The sequence below is a fragment of the Neurospora tetraspora genome (assembly GCF_033439725.1).
Source record: "Neurospora tetraspora strain CBS 560.94 chromosome Unknown B0H65scaffold_3, whole genome shotgun sequence".
NCBI classification, from domain to species: Eukaryota; Fungi; Ascomycota; class Sordariomycetes; order Sordariales; family Sordariaceae; genus Neurospora; species Neurospora tetraspora.
The window spans coordinates 2,835,287-2,850,552 of record NW_026944385.1 but is presented as its reverse complement, the minus strand read 5'-3'; the positions used below and the strand labels follow the sequence as shown (position 1 = coordinate 2,850,552).

Here is a 15,266-nt window from a genome sequence, read left to right as displayed (position 1 = left end):
TCGCTCACTCGACATCCACCCTTGACTCATTCCCTTACTCAGAACTAATAGCGAGGTAAACAGAAGAACGACACACCTAATTTTATGTAAGCCATGTTCTTGGGGCTTGCCCTTGCCTCACTATCTTGAGCGGTTGATTGTAACCAGCTAACAGGAGGAAGACAGCATCCCGTTAGGCCAGAAACCAGTAGAGAAGGTGCTCCTCACACCAGCTCGAAGCAAAATTATAACATCCACGCAGCATCACAACTCGTCTTACCACTTAACCGCGCTCACCTGGCACTCGGTTACGTATACCATGCCTACGTTCGAGCTTGGGGATTCTATACCCTCGGAGACCGCTCATGTATGCACCCATGCCCAAGCATATACAGTCACCACCTTCACCATGCCTCTTGCTGACCTTAAGTTGCTGTATCTAGGCCGTGAGCGTCTCACTCCCAACCTGGAGTGCCAATGTCGGCTATGAGGAGGGCCAGGATTGGGTTGTTAAGCGCATGACAACGGGGTATCCTCGGTAAGTGTGCGCCTGTCCTCCAGACACCACGATCCCTACGGTCGCAGTATCTCGATCAGCACTGCAGTTGTACTGACCGGCTTCTGTCAGCTTCTTTATCCACCGGAGCATTCAGGCCTTTGCTGCTGACATTGTGGCCAAGCATGTCAGTACCACGGCCAAGCGACCTAGTGATATCACAGCCATGCTCTTTCCAACGCCGACCATTGCCTCTCGCTGCGTTGATTTCATCCGTTCGCGAGCACCTGTTGATGTCTGCATCAATATCGAGGTCATCAACCTCGTTCTTGATATGTCAAATCCCGAGGCGCGTGCCCTGGAGCCCCTCTGTCCCTCCATCTCTGCTGTCATCATGCCACAGGACGGCTTTCCTTTCGCAAAGCAGTACTGGCAGCATAGTGGAGATGGCGTTTCTAGCCGCCGGGCTGAGTTCTGCCACGGTTTGTTCACAGACGGCTTGCTGCGTCCTCTGATTGAACTCCGTAACGCAGATGCCTCTGCTTCAGCAAAGCCGTGTCGCGGTCCTAAGCGCTACCAGCGGCAGGCTTCGCTTGACGCCAGAGGAAACCAGCAGCCGAATATGCACGGTCACGTCAACGGGACCACCGGAGAGACTGCCATGATACAGGAGACTTCCCGTTTTCTAGAAGAGCGTTTCGGCAGAAATCTCGACCTCTCCTTTGTCCAACCCGCCAAGTCCGCCATCAAGAGACGAATTGCCGGAGCACTGCGGAGTGCCGACCATGACCTTGGAGGTTCCCCTTCGCTGTCAGAAAAGCAGATGAGTTCCAACACCCGCGGCATCGCCAATCTTCGCGAGGAGGATATCTATCTCTTCCCATGCGGAATAAACGCGATTTTTCATGCCCACAGAGCGCTGTATTCCATTCGAACCCCGCCGGGCAGCACGCCGCTAAAAGGCGTCAACTTTGGCTTCCCTTACGTCGATACGCTCAAGATTCTCGAGAAGTTCAACCCTTCCGGTGCGTTGTTCTACGGCCGCGCCTCCGAGTCCGACCTCGACGACTTGGAGACTCGACTCGAGGCCGGAGAGCGGTATCTGGCTCTTTTCTGTGAATTTCCGGGCAACCCCACACTCAGTTGTCCCAACTTGGTCCGTATTCGGGAGCTGGCGGACAAGTACGAATTTGCCGTTGTTGTAGACGAGACTATTGGCACCTTTGCGAATGTGAATATCCTCCAGTTCGCGGACATTGTTGTCAGCAGTCTCACGAAGATTTTTAGCGGCCACTGCAACGTCATGGGTGGCGGTGCTATATTGAACCCTAACTCACGATACTATCCAGCCCTGAAAGCCTTCTTCCAGCAGCAATTGGAGGACACCTACTGGCCCGAGGATGTCATCTTCATGGAGCGCAACAGCAGAGACTTTGTTGCGCGCATAGACCGAGTCAATGCAAATGCCGAGGCCATTTGCCGTGTCCTCAAAGATCATCCGCTCGTCAAGACTCTCTACTACCCCAAGTACAACGATTCACGGGCCAACTATGAAGCGGTCAAGCTGCCACAAGGAGGCTACGGTGGTCTTGTCTCTGTGGTCTTGAAGGGGAAGAAGCAGGCTGTGGCCTTTTACGATGCGCTCGAGACGGCCAAGGGACCGAGCTTGGGAACCAACTTCACATTGACTTCGCCCTATGTGCTCCTGGCGCATTATCAGGAGCTTGACTGGGCTGAGCAGTATGGCGTTGACAGGAACTTGATACGGATCAGTGTCGGGTTGGAGGAAACAGATGAGCTTGTCAATGTGTTTACCAGAGCACTGAAAGTTGCCGAGGAACAATCTTAGTATCCTTGAGAACAAGGGCAGGTAGCGAATGCTTACAGATATAAACATTTTAAGCTGGGTCTCTTGAGTGCGGAGTAGGCACTGGTAGGATGAGGAGTGAAATGATACAACCAACGTGCCCTCTTCGCATGCCACACATGTGTCCTTGCCGTTAATACATACTTGATTAACAAGTATAGCTACTCGGCTGGACCCTATCTGCTTAGGAAACCGGACCTTAACCTGTAAACCATCATCAGTAGCAAAGTGAAAACACAGAATGAGCCAACTCGAAGGAGATTTCATCATGGTGAAATTCGATAACAAGGGGTATTCCACGAGGTCAAGATAGCCAGCCAAGCAGATAAGGTACACCATCTACATCACGATGCATGGCCCATCGTTTGTATCAACGTAGGCCTCACCCAACAATTCCCTGCGTCTCTCTAGCTCGTTATAACGCTGTTTTTCTTTTGTTTCCTTAGGGAACCACTTTTCCATATAGGACATCAATTTCCAGTCGATGTGGGCTATAGTTGGCAAAGGCGACGCATGTTAGCTATATGTGCTCAATACTGGTTCTCGGGCAAAGCTGACAATTGTCATTACCTTCAGTTGCAGATAGCACGGTTTTGGCCCGACAGAGGGGGCACAGCTCTTTATTCCGGCTTTGCATCTTGATCATGCACCGGATGCAAAACATGTGGTCACAGTCCAATCGCACGGGGAGCCAGCAGATTGAGTAACCTAACATCCATCGTCGTCAGTTTGAATATACCAGGCAAGGCTGTGGGGGTGGCCGGGGTCTATAGGTATTGTAACGTAGACCTGCCGGCCAGTATACGTACAAATTGTGCATGTGTAATCCACAATTTGAGGAACACGGCTGAGCACTTCGCAAGCCATCTGTGAGCAGATGTCCTTGGCGATACTCCCAGCGATGAAGGGGGCAGAGCTCATGGCTTTTGGAAACTCTGTCTTGACGCCCAACGACGTCTGTTTATCGAATTCTGCTTTACAGTTAGCCTCTAATCTTGTCATAATCTTGTCTGCTTAAGACGATCTCCTCTCTAAACACGACACACACGCAAATTTCCCTTGATATCCCCCCCTCTCGCTCCCTCCTCACTCCCTATTACTCCTTTCCCCCCTCTTCGTCCTGACTTTTCGTTGTTGCCATCATTTACTCCGTTCTGGGCTGGGACTCACTCTTGATGATCTTGGTAACCGCTGTTCGGTTAAGCTCTTGGAACTTGAAATTCTTCAGGAGAGTTGCGTTGAGTTCGAGGAAGCGTGTGTAAGCCTCCGCGCTGGCCTTGAGTTTAAACTTTTGTAACAGCTGTCGTTTGTTGACCTCATCCTGGAACCAAACAAGCTGCTTCCACGCCTTCTCGCTATCGCGCGGACCCGTGGCTGTTTCGGCGGTCGAGAAGAATACCTGGGCGGCCAGGTAGAGTTCAAAGATGTCACGCCAACGGTAGAGGTCAGATTTTGCAAACTGAATTACTCCCTTGCGGGGCCGAGCCAGACGTGCGATTTCATCGCCAAGCAACTGTATGCCGTCATTCATGGACTGTCGCTCTTGGGTTTGCAGCGAGTCTAGCTCGACCACGTCTGTTTGTAGGATGTTGAAGAACTTTGCGTCCGAGTCCAGAGGAATATCGACCCATCCAGCATCCTGGGCTTGCGCCAGAGTCTTGGGTGACGAGGTGGGATATTCCAGCGGTACAGACGACGAGTCGGGGGGCGCGCTGGCGGGCGTGCTGGGCTCTGAGGCCGGCGCGGGCTCTCCTCCTGCGAGGAGCTTCGGGGCCGTATCGGATCGTAGACAAGTGGTACTGGCCGAGGGGCGCACTACCAGTTTGGGGCGGAGGATGTGGGAGTTTTCTACCCTTAGCCTGTACTCTGCGTTGTGGTCGGCCAAGAGCCTGTGAATAGTGTCGGGGTCATAGCCGTTGCGAGTAAGTTCCTCTCGCACCTTGCCCAGGAGCTTCTTGAGCTGACCATACGGAATGGCTTTGTCTACCCAATGCTGAGGGTAGCTCTCCCCCTGCAGGGCCTCCTTGAACGAGTGACCGAATTTCATTGTAGCGACATGACCATGCAAAAATCTTGATATGCGTTCAGAGGCGTGGTCATGGCGAGTAACTGTAGGATCGGGGAAGACGAGGGGCAATTTTGCGAGTCGCACGGCGCGACAGGGAATGCTACTAGGTTTCGGTCTAGGTCGGGTCGTGAATCGGCAGCAGCTGAAGAGAGGAAATTCGGAATCTCGTCGGAATCGGGTCGGAACGTTGACGCGCGCGGACGGTTGATGTTGGTGAAATCACTCAACTGAATGCGCACCAGTGATGTTAGACCTGAGTGTAAGGGCAATGGCAATGAATGGCCTGTTTGTTGGTCGCATGGCCAGAATGGCCCGGCCGCCCAAATATGGCACCTAGTGTAAAGGTAGAGGAAGGTGTCTGCACTACATACCTACTCTTTAACTGATGGACGGTCGCTTCTTGGTACAGGTACACCTCCAAGCACAAGTAACCGGCGATGGCGACGACGATTGAGGCGCGCCTAAAGATGCCCCTGGTGCTGCTGTGTGCGCACTGAGGCCAGTGAAATTATTTGATCTTGGAAAAGCACGCCGTCTTCTCTCACCATGCTGTCTACCTCTTATTAGCCGTCCGTTGACACAGTTCTAGACGTTCCTCCGCCTCCCTCGAACCCTCTACACGGCCAAAGTGGTGGCCATGTGATGGTTTACGTAAATGAGAAGGCGAGGACTGCTTCCAGTGATTGAAAGGGCCGATCAAGGTTCTCCAGCACGCCCAGCACGACGAACACGGCAGACAGCCAAAGGTACCTCTAGGTACCTAGGTAACTCCCTCTACGTACTGGGTAAGGTACTACGTACATGTACTAGCAGGTACCTAGTTTCGCTCTGTCAAGTACCTCTAGGCAAGTGGAACTCAAGTGGAAGGTCTGGACCTGTAGGTACATACCTACCTACCGCCCTTTATGGTTCCCTAGTATGTACCTACAGTAGAAACCCCTGCAACTGCATCCTCCAGGAACTGCATATACGCCAGTTAGTGCATAGGATTTGGCTAGCTGAATTAATTCCCAGCTACAACTGCATAACCGCATACTGCATGCGGATCTCGGACAATTTTTGGTGCGTATACATTTATGAATCCGGTCCTGAGCAGTGAGATTCTTAGCAGAGGGTCGGAATTTAGTGTCTCGGCCTCTGGTTGGCTTCCTTTTCGGGCCTAGCTCCGGTCTAGGAACTGCATATATGCCATTTAGTGCATAGAATTCCTCGGTCTGAATTACATGCAGTTTCAGGGGTTTCTACTGTAGGTAGGTCCTCACGCTGCAGCCCGCCCCACCTCTACTTACTGTACCGCCCGACCCGCTCAGCATCATTTTTTTAGCAGTGTCGCTATCACAAAAGAACCTATAGGTATACAACAACTGTGCTGCGTATACTAGCACTTTTTTTTTCTCCAGCCGATTCTGTCTCTCTCCATCATCCTCATAAAACGCCATTTGCTCGCTACCTACGTAACTCACTTCCCGAGCGATCTGAGATTTCCTTATGGGTGCCGAGCAATCAGCCCCGCGGCCCGGCGGACAGGCCTCTGCTGCCGTACTAGAGCGCAAGACATGCTATTATGAGGTTCTAGGGGTAGACCGCCAGGCTGCCGATACTGAGTGAGCTCATTTCCATCTCAGACGTTGCAAGTTTGCATACGGTACTGACGAGTTCAGGTAGAATTCGAAAGGCATACAAAAAGAAGGCCCTCGAGCTGCATCCTGACCGTAACTTCAATGATGAAGAGAATGCAACCAGGAAGTTCGCCGAAGTACAGACGGCCTACGAGATCCTGTCGGATCCTCAGGAGCGCGCCTGGTACGATTCCCATCGTGAGGCCATCCTCACAGGCCAGACAGATGTCTCTGGCGCTGAGCCATCTGGCCATGATGGAACTAGCTACACCTCCGCAACAGCCATCTTCACCCTGATGGGCCGCTTTAACTCGAGCGTGCGCATGGACGACAGCCCTAGTGGTTTCTTTGGTATCCTTAACTCGTTTTTTGACCAACTCGCGGCCGAAGAGACCGCGGCGGCAGATTGGGAAGGCATCGTACCAGTAGAATACCCAGCTTTTGGCCGGGCCGGGGACGACTACGATTCCGTTGCGAAGCCATTCTACAAGATATGGTCAGGCTTCTCTACCAAGAAGACGTTCAGCTGGAAGGACAAATATCGCCTTAGCGATGCCCCTGACCGGAGAGTCCGCAGACTCATGGAAAAGGAAAACCGCAAGTTTCGTGAAGAGGGCATCCGCGAATTCAACGATGCCGTCCTGTCCCTCGTGTCGTTTGTCAGGAAACGTGACCCCCGTTATATTCCAAACACGCAATCCGAGTCAGAACGGCAACAGATCCTACGAAATTCCGCCGCTGCCCAGGCGGCCCGCTCACGAGCCGCCAACCAGGAGAAGCTGGCCGAGTACGTGGTGCCTGACTGGGCTCAGGCGCGGGATGATGAAGAGCAGCCGCTTAGCGAGTTTTCTCTCACTTCTGAGGAGGAGTCCGAGGTCGAGGTCCTCGAATGCGTTGTCTGCAACAAGACGTTCAAGAGTGAAAAGCAATTTGAGGCGCACGAGAAAAGCAAGAAACACGTCAAAGCCGTCCAGCAACTGCGAAGGCAGATGAAAAGGGAAAACGCCGATTTTGACCTGGGTGTAGAGAGCCCTGCCATTTCGACGCCCTCACCTCAGCCGCGGATTCCCCAAAAGACCGATTTGGACGGTGGTGATGATACCGCAAAACCACCCCAAGGCGTTTTAGGTGGCAAGTCACAAAGTAACGAGGATACTCACCAAAGCGCAGAAATACGGGAGGAGCGGGGCCAAAGTGCAGCAGATGGCTCGAGTACGGAGGATGACGAGTATGCACCTCGATCAGCAGTCGAAAATCGATTCATGGCTGGTAATGCCTCTGGAGAACCACAGCCCGACAGTCCGGCGACTAATGAAGGTGTTGACTCTCTGACTGACAACATTTCCAGCCTAGAAGTTGGTGGGACGGGACTAGGCGGTGCCGGTCAGAAGTTGGGCAAAGCGAAATTGAAACGCGAGAAGAAGGCCGCGCGGCAAGCCGCTGAAGCAGGCGAACAAGGCTCTGTAAGTTGTAGCTCGTGTACACTTTGAAGAAATCGCGCGTATATTATATTGCGTATATCGCATAACACCCGACTAACATGAAGTTATAGCACCTTTGCGCCGTCTGCAAAGAAACTTTCTCCTCTCGAACCAAGTTATTCGCCCACATCAAGGAACTAGATCATGCGGCCCCTGCACCTAAATCCACAAAGGGTGGTAAAAAAGCGAGACGGTAAATAGTCCTTTGTTCTGCCATCACACCAGACGGTCATCACATGCGCCCAAGACTTTGTACAACATAGCATCGGTATGGCCACCTACCTTGTGTGCCTCAACGCCTCTTATCCTCGGTGTCATGCTGGCTTGCAGTTGAGTGGTAGGTTTGGCGAAAAAGCGAGGCTCTGAATACATCATGCCCCGTTTCCCGAGTCATTATGCTCCCAAGTCATTATGCTCCCAGAGCGGTTTCTCCATCATCATCACTCTCTAGAGTTTCTACTTCATCAATGGCTTCGGCACGCCCTCCACCCTGCCCCCTGGCAGGGTCGTACGGGGAAACGCTGATGATGGACTTGCCCTGAACATGCTTCACAGAGCTTTTCCACATGTCCCAATCGTCCTCATCCTTGATGAGAAACCCGATAAGCATACTAGGGTCCATGTCGTCAATATGAAGCTGTCGCAGCCGTCGAGTATGACACGTATCCAGTTCTTCTGCCGTGTATTCTTTCGGATCTTCGCGATAAGGGAGTGCAGGTCGTGGGTGATGGGGGTCCAGGTAGAAGAGCCGTTGGCCTTGAACGCCGATAAAGTAATGGGACGAGGAAGGACGACCGCTAATGTTCACGTTAGTGATGAGTAAATGCATAGTGCCAGGTCACATGCCTGGGTTTCGAAGACTCACCCGGCTATACCTATCGACTGGGGTAACTGTAGAGTTGAGATGAGGGCCTCTTCGTATACTTGGTTGATCTTGTCGATGCCGAGTCTTGTGCATACGAGTATCAGTGTTGGCTGGAAGCCGCGCCCATCCGGATTCGCAACCGCCATGAAGCTGTCTTCGTAAACATCCGGTAGGTCACCGGTTGAGTATACCCGCAAGCCCGACTCCTTCTCGTCCGCCAATGCCCTACACATTGTAAGCCGTACTGTCATGCAACTCTCTTTTGTCTTCACGGGTCAAGGAGACTTCTTTTGTTTGCCCGGGGACCATAACCTACTGTATGCATCGTGCAGTTGCCGATGGACCAAACCATTCACCCGGGTATTTGCCACACGCCGTGGCGCCGTATTTGACAAAGTTGTGTAGGGAATATGGAGCGCGAGGGTCGTCTGCAAATAGGGCAATAATGTCCTTTTCCGCGTCTAGGTCTGTACCTCGCCTCCATTCTGTAACAATGCTATTAGTCGACACGCTTGTTGTTTATTTTTTTTATTGTTGCGAGCTAGCATGCCAAAAAGAGCAGCGACTTACCACGACCAAGGCGAGCAATAAGTATAGCGTTTGCTAGGAGGCTCTGACCTGACCTGATCATGCACCCCCAGCCCGTATCGGACGAGAAGCCCGTCAAGTCCGAAAAGGTAGTCTTGATCCGCATCGCGAAGGACAGGGCAAAAGATGCTTGGGGTTCGCTCGATCTCGGAATAAGTGCAAAGTCAGTGCGGTATGTCATCCATATACGAGACTCGAAGTCGTCGAGAAAGGCAGGCGGCCATCCACCATCTTGCCCGGGGTCTTCGTATGCTAAAGCCGAATCATAACCACTCGTTACAGAATCTGAAGCCGTGTCGAAGGGTCCAAACTGGGGACCTGCCGGTGCTGCAGACACCGAGGTGTCTGATGGGCAAGTTGCCGTCGTTGCCGTTGCCGTTGCCGGCGGGAGCGATGACAACGACGGCGTAGTGGTCCGGACGCCATCAAAGTCTTGGTGCTGATGCGTGGCGGCAAGCTGTGACTTATCCAAAGGCGGTGTATCTGCTCTAAGCTGGGATAGCGACGACGACGACAAGGGTGACCCGTACTGCTTGGTGTCAAGCGTATATGAACAGCCGAGACACCACACGGGCTCATTGACGGTGCGATTATTGACAGGCTCCCGGTCCCATATCCGGTGGAGGAAACGGCGGCCTACGCGTCCAACTTCGGCAGCGCCGGCTCTGGCAGCCTCCATTGCGTTAGCCAGCTTTGGAGATGTGCTGGACACTGTTTCTTGCCAGCCGGTGCCACCAGGTCGCGAGGATGTCATGAATGTTTCCCCTGGGTGCCCAGAGGCGAGGTGGGCCTGACAGATAGAAGGGGATGCCGGCAGAAGTCCAACTTAAGCCAGCCACGCAACACGTGCGGCCCGAGGGACAGACTGGCTGGGGCTCGCTGGACGAGACAGGATCAAAATCGAGGTAGGTGTTGCCTTCGGGTATGTCGATGGCGGGGATGAGAAGGTGGACGATGACTGCTGTCAAGTACTCGTGTGTGCAGATGGAATCCAAGGTTGAGGGCCGGGAAAGAAGAAGCGTTGTGCTGCCAAGTGGAAGGTTAGTATGTTGACTGTAGACTGCCCCTGCCGACAGAAGAGTGCACTGGCGCAAAGAGTTAGAGGTAGAGAGGTAGGTCGGTAGTGTAGGTAAGGTAGGTAAGGTACCTCTAGGTAGATGCAAGTGTGTGAATCAACCTCCCTCCCAGAACGAGTCCTGTGTAGGCGAACAGGTGGTCCCCATTGTTTGCTCAGCTGCGATGAGCGGCGGGGGTGCTAAGTGAGGTAACGATGTCATCTGAGTCCCGTCGCTGGGGATAACTGAGGCCCAGGGGCCCCTATGATCGCTTTCTCCACCAAAGGCAGGTCCACCTTTGTGTACTTGGTGGACCTTGAACATGGTGCCTGCCGGTGGTCCGCGACGCCTCTTCGACAGACAACCTGAGGCAAGCAAGGGCCATCGAGGTACCTGTACGTACCTTACCCGCAACTGCTAGTGAGTCCCTCTACAAACAGAGCGGCGCTATCTGCCGTGCTGCCCACTTCACTGGCCATGGGTGTTACATATTGCAAAGCCTTCTTGCGTGCACAACGACGTCCCATCTGACATGGAAGCCTAGAGGTACCTACTACCTACCTTAGGTACCTACGCCCAGGAGCACTGTCTCCAAAGCGGAAAGCAGATTTGGCTACGTCGACCCAACGGCAGACGAGATTTTCCACCACCGCCTCTGGAAAACCATGACAGCTACCTGCCTTCCCCAGGCTGCTTCTTGATATTTGGTTTGCCACCGCCACAGGTCCTGGAAAGACCTCCCATTATCTTGCTCCTTATCCAGTCTCTGCCAGCCTCGTTCAAAGGTGAACGTCTTGGTCGGCATTGATCCAGACACAGCATCATCACCCACGCCCGCTATGGCGCCCAAGAAGGGCAAACGGCCACATGCGGGACCCAAGACTGCCCGTATGCGAGCTACAACAGCACAGAAAAACATACGAAACTTTGCAACCGCAGAAAGTTTGAACACCGGGATAACCGCGAACAACCATGGTAGAGTCCCTCTTCACATTTCATGCAGCTGCTCATCTGACACCGACCTCAGGGTTCACCATGCGGGATGAGGCTAGAAACACGACATCCCATCAACTCCTCTGGGGTACGAGTCTCAGGACGAACCCTGTCCAGTTTGTGAGTGCCGGCTACATCGAGCCGCTCAAGCAGCCTGAGCTGTTACCTACTGCATCCCCAACCTTGGTTGGGGTGGATGCCGCAGAGGAGATCCAGCTTCAGCTTGATGAGATTCAGGAAGCTACGGTTGAAGCCGTTGGAGAAAACTCAAAGCCGCTGGACATCGACATCAAACAATCCGTGCCCAGCCGCAACGCTAGCACTCATGACGAAACCGATCGGGTTGCGAAGACAGAAGGGAATGTTGAAGCGACCGAGCAGCTCTTTTTTTTCGATTTAGCCAGGGACGAAACTATGGTCGGCACAGATCAACCGCCCGTGCCGATTCCAGATCGCCAGCCGCTTGCTGACCATTCCGACTCGAGTGAGGAGATTATTCTCTTCAAAGGCAGAAACTCGCATGTCCAGCCCACAGTCCAGCCGGTATGCGAGCAAAGAAGCCATGCTACCAGCATTACTCAGCCACCCAAGGTTGGCAGTACCAAAGCCGTTGAAGCTTTCACGAGTACGAAGGTGGTCATCGCAGCCAGGCCTGCTTCTGCGCAAGGAGGCAGGCCCACATCCGCATCCAAACAAAAGAGCTCAAAGCGGGACTCAAAGCGGGATTCGAAGCGGGCTCAGAAATACATGGAGGATGATGACGAGGATGAAATCCTGGCTGACTATATCGCCAATCTTGCGGACGACTCTGATGGGGATGACATCCTCACTAGCCACCTCAGGACTTTCGCCAACCGCAGGGACCTAGGTGGAAATGAGAATGCTGTCAACTTCGGGGACGACTCGGATGACATGGATGCCATGTCTGAGACAGGCGGTAGCAACGCCAGCGATGACAGTGATGAAAACGAGCAATTGGATATAGACGAAGAAGACATCGACGACGAGACACTTGCTCGTCTCTTCGCTAAACAAGAGGAATTGGGCATGGGAAGCAATGAACTGGTCCTGTTCTCAGAGGAGGCGGCTTTCAATGTCCGAAAGGTCAAGAACAAGAAGCGTGCAGGCCGAACCGAAGGGTTTCCCAGTGCCACCGCAGTGGCGGATGCATTTGACGGTCTCGAGTTGACTGATGGATGGGTCAACCCCGGGTTTATCCCACCAGGACGGAATCGGCGCAGTAAACAACCTCCCAACTTCAATGTGTCGGACTCTGAGATTGAGCTAGTCTTAAAGACTGCATGGCAGAAAGACAGAGAGAGGAAAAAGCAGCGCAAGCTCGAGCGGGAGGAATTACGTGCCCAGGGCCTTTTGGGCAAACATGCCAACCCCGACGACTTGCGCGTCAAGTATCTCACTGGGATGACACTTGACGACATCAAAACTGAGCTTGTGGCATTTCTCCTCACTACAGAAGAAAGGTATGCAGTTCGGAACGCTTCATCTATCATCTTCATTCCATTCTCCCTTACAAGCCTCGCGTGCAATTCAACTAACATGGCTCCTGCTTTTCCAGTCTCCAATTCCCCCCAATGGATAAACAGGCTCGCAAGGTTCTTCACGAATTGGCCAACAAGTTCAAAATCAAATCCCAATCAACGGGAAAGGGTGACCAGCGCCGTCCAATTCTGTATCGCACGAAAGCCACCTTGAGATACAAAGAACACCGAATTGAAGAAGTGGTCGCTCATGTTGACCAGGCAGCGGTACGAATCAACCGGAAGTACTTCCACCGACTTGATGCGAAGGGCAAACCCTCGTACAAAACCCCGTCTGGTGGCGGCGGTGGACGTTCCGGTCACAAAGCCGTCACAGTACGTGAAGGTGAGATTGTGGGAGCCTCAGCCCCAGAACTAGGCCAGGAGAATAAGGGCCGCGCCATGCTGGAAAAAATGGGATGGAGTAAGGGGATGGGTCTCGGTAGCTTAGATAACAAGGGAATTCTGGAACCTGTGAAGCAGGTTGTCAAGCGGTCCAAGGCAGGTCTTGGATAAGATGCTGGAAACCAACTTGTTAGCAGAGGATAGAATCCTGCTACTATGTATCAACTAGATCGAATGCCCGGGCTAAACGACCTTGAAGTATACTGTATACTGCGGCAAAGCATGTATGTATCGATCTTCGACGGGATCCAAATTCACCACTATGCATACATATTACCTGGCATGGTTTACGCTTGTACATAGGGAGGGGCGAACATGTGAATAGAGGGAACCAAAAATGCGAAAGAACAGGAAATCAAGGGGGGTCTTTTCCTGGTGCAAACAGTGACTGGTGATAACCAACTCTCCCGTCACGACGTCGAGATGCATATCCCGCAAACAGACTGTCTACGTTAGGAGTCTTTACCTCCTGCATCACACCTCTCTCCTGCCTAGCCCGTAAACACAACAAATATAGAGCAAAAACGCTCGGTTCGGTGTTCCAACCGCCAAAACCCCGCCCCTCTGCCTAAACGATCACCACAGGCAACAGTGGCTCGTCAACGAGAAACGACTATTCCTTCGCAAAATCGGCCTAGCTCTGAAGCCCCTCTTTGATAAGGCCAAACCATGGGCTTGACAAGTTCTGACGAATGTGCTCACTGACCATGCCCAGTGACATTGGGTCAAACCCCATATCAAAGTTGCAAAGCCGTGATGATGCCCTGGGGGGCTTTGCAGTAATCGGTGGTTTCGTCGGTCAAAACATGGCGACGCATTTGGGGGCGTTCTCTGAATATCGTTGTTTTCGAGTGTCGTTGAAATGATGTTGCCGTCACTGGTCGAGCTGAACACCCTGTGCTCTTTGATCATATGCACGATTTCATTTCGTCCGAAACCCTGATATCAAGGTATGTTATTGTACAATCGCAAGAACCCCATAAGCCGTGAGAAGACATTGCCCCCAAAGATAATAAAAAAAGCAGACCATCCGTAACGCATTGCAATTAGAAGAGACGCCAAGCGGATTGTGTTGGAACCTCTGGCCAAAAGTCTCCTCGTAAGTGACACCCAAATGCCAACAAATCCTAATGCCCTAGACAGAAAAATGAGAGGAAAGACACGAAACACCCCGTCACCGAGTACTTATTTCGTGCTGGAGGAGTACTTGGTAACGGCCTTGGTGCCTTCCGACACGGCGTGCTTGGCAAGCTCGCCGGGGAGGATGAGGCGGACACTAGAGATGTTATGTTAGAAGGTGCGCAGCCCGTTTTTGGGGTAAGAACGGAAGACATACGAGGTCTGGATCTCGCGAGAGGAGATGGTGGACTTCTTGTTGTAGGCAGCGAGCTTGGAAGCCTCGGTAGCAACGCGCTCAAAGATATCTGGTGATCATGTCAGAGACCTGTGTTGGATCGTTGGTGCGCGGAAGTTGGCTCTTACCGTTGACAAAGGAGTTCAGGATAGACATGGCGCGGTTGGAAATACCGGTATCGGGGTGGACCTGCTTGAGGACTGAATTTGTGTGTTAGCCAAGATTGCTGCAAACTCCGAAAGGCGCATCTTCTTGAGAGGATGAGGGCAATGACGCGTCACAGATCGCATTTTGCAACGCGATCCCGTCCTCGCGCGGGGGAAAAAGGGCACATGGCAACTCACCCTTGTAGATGTAGGAGGAGTAGGTCTCCTTGCGGGCCTTGGTGCGCTTCTTCTTGTCGCCAGAGGCGGCAGTCTTCTTTCCGGCATCCTTCTTCTCGGGGGCCTTGGAGGCAGTAGCGGGGGCCTTGGAGGCGGGCTTCTTGTCGGCGGGCTTGGGAGGCATTTTGGGTGGTTTCGAAAGTTCGGGAATTAAAATTCAACAGATGAATATGCGTAAGCGGGCGTGTTTCCTTCGGTCGTGAATGGTCGCGGACAAAAGTTGAGAGAAGTGGTTGTTGGAAGGAGAAAATTGAGGTCGGCGAGGGGGGATGTGCCTTTTTGTAGCTGGACGCGCCGGGCGCTGGCACGGACTGATTGACTGATTGATCTGGGCGGTGCGCGAAAAGTGGAGCATGATACCTGATTTGGTAGAAAAAAATACTGGCGCCCGTAAGGTAAAGGTCCCCAACCTACAAGCCAGGTGCACAACCACTGAGCAGTCAGTGCTTGGCATTTCCAGGCCCATGCCACGTTGGCTCGTGCGCTACGACAACCCACCTGGAAGGGGCAATCATGGGGAATTTGAGAATCGATACAGCACAACGGCACAGGCATGCATGTCGCTGTCCACAAAC

General features: G+C 52.8%; 6 protein-coding genes across 6 annotated transcripts; 3 read left to right on the top strand and 3 right to left on the bottom strand.

The window, feature by feature from the left end:
- Positions 1-33: 33 nt before the first annotated feature.
- Positions 34-2,503, top strand: B0H65DRAFT_163244 (pyridoxal phosphate-dependent transferase). The gene is made up of 4 exons (XM_062821273.1): positions 34-86; positions 166-346; positions 423-517; positions 608-2,503. The coding sequence occupies exons 2-4, from the start codon at positions 299-301 to the stop codon at positions 2,322-2,324; spliced, it is 1,860 nt and encodes a 619-aa protein (XP_062683125.1). The 5' UTR covers positions 34-86; positions 166-298; the 3' UTR covers positions 2,325-2,503.
- On the bottom strand, positions 2,376-5,726 carry B0H65DRAFT_538655 (SPX domain-containing protein; the record flags this gene model as incomplete). Its single annotated transcript, XM_062829094.1, is given in 8 exon segments — positions 2,376-2,833; positions 2,913-3,050; positions 3,152-3,331; positions 3,513-4,525; positions 4,782-4,871; positions 5,304-5,323; positions 5,339-5,371; positions 5,700-5,726. The coding sequence occupies 8 exon segments, from the start codon at positions 5,724-5,726 to the stop codon at positions 2,682-2,684; spliced, it is 1,653 nt and encodes a 550-aa protein (XP_062683124.1). The 3' UTR covers positions 2,376-2,681.
- Positions 5,727-5,898: 172 nt separating this feature from the next.
- B0H65DRAFT_547841 (uncharacterized protein) lies at positions 5,899-7,707 on the top strand (the record flags this gene model as incomplete). Its single annotated transcript, XM_062829540.1, has 3 exons — positions 5,899-6,014; positions 6,076-7,492; positions 7,582-7,707. The coding sequence occupies 3 exons, from the start codon at positions 5,899-5,901 to the stop codon at positions 7,705-7,707; spliced, it is 1,659 nt and encodes a 552-aa protein (XP_062683123.1).
- A 12-nt stretch (positions 7,708-7,719) lies between these two features.
- Positions 7,720-9,865, bottom strand: B0H65DRAFT_163081 (uncharacterized protein). The gene is made up of 4 exons (XM_062821271.1): positions 8,946-9,865; positions 8,692-8,860; positions 8,376-8,600; positions 7,720-8,307 (listed from the first exon to the last, which is right to left on the bottom strand). The coding sequence occupies exons 1-4, from the start codon at positions 9,715-9,717 to the stop codon at positions 7,920-7,922; spliced, it is 1,554 nt and encodes a 517-aa protein (XP_062683122.1). The 5' UTR covers positions 9,718-9,865; the 3' UTR covers positions 7,720-7,919.
- Positions 9,866-10,857: 992 nt separating this feature from the next.
- Positions 10,858-13,065, top strand: B0H65DRAFT_423151 (uncharacterized protein; the record flags this gene model as incomplete). The annotated part of the gene is made up of 3 exons (XM_062824439.1): positions 10,858-10,906; positions 11,046-12,492; positions 12,588-13,065. 3 exons carry the CDS (start codon positions 10,858-10,860, stop codon positions 13,063-13,065), a joined length of 1,974 nt encoding a protein of 657 aa, XP_062683121.1.
- A 786-nt stretch (positions 13,066-13,851) lies between these two features.
- Positions 13,852-14,996, bottom strand: B0H65DRAFT_462141 (histone-fold-containing protein). Its single transcript, XM_062826628.1, has 4 exons — positions 14,653-14,996; positions 14,437-14,508; positions 14,291-14,378; positions 13,852-14,230 (listed from the first exon to the last, which is right to left on the bottom strand). Exons 1-4 carry the CDS (start codon positions 14,813-14,815, stop codon positions 14,140-14,142), a joined length of 414 nt encoding a protein of 137 aa, XP_062683120.1. The 5' UTR covers positions 14,816-14,996; the 3' UTR covers positions 13,852-14,139.
- Between the last annotated feature and the right edge of the window lie 270 nt (positions 14,997-15,266).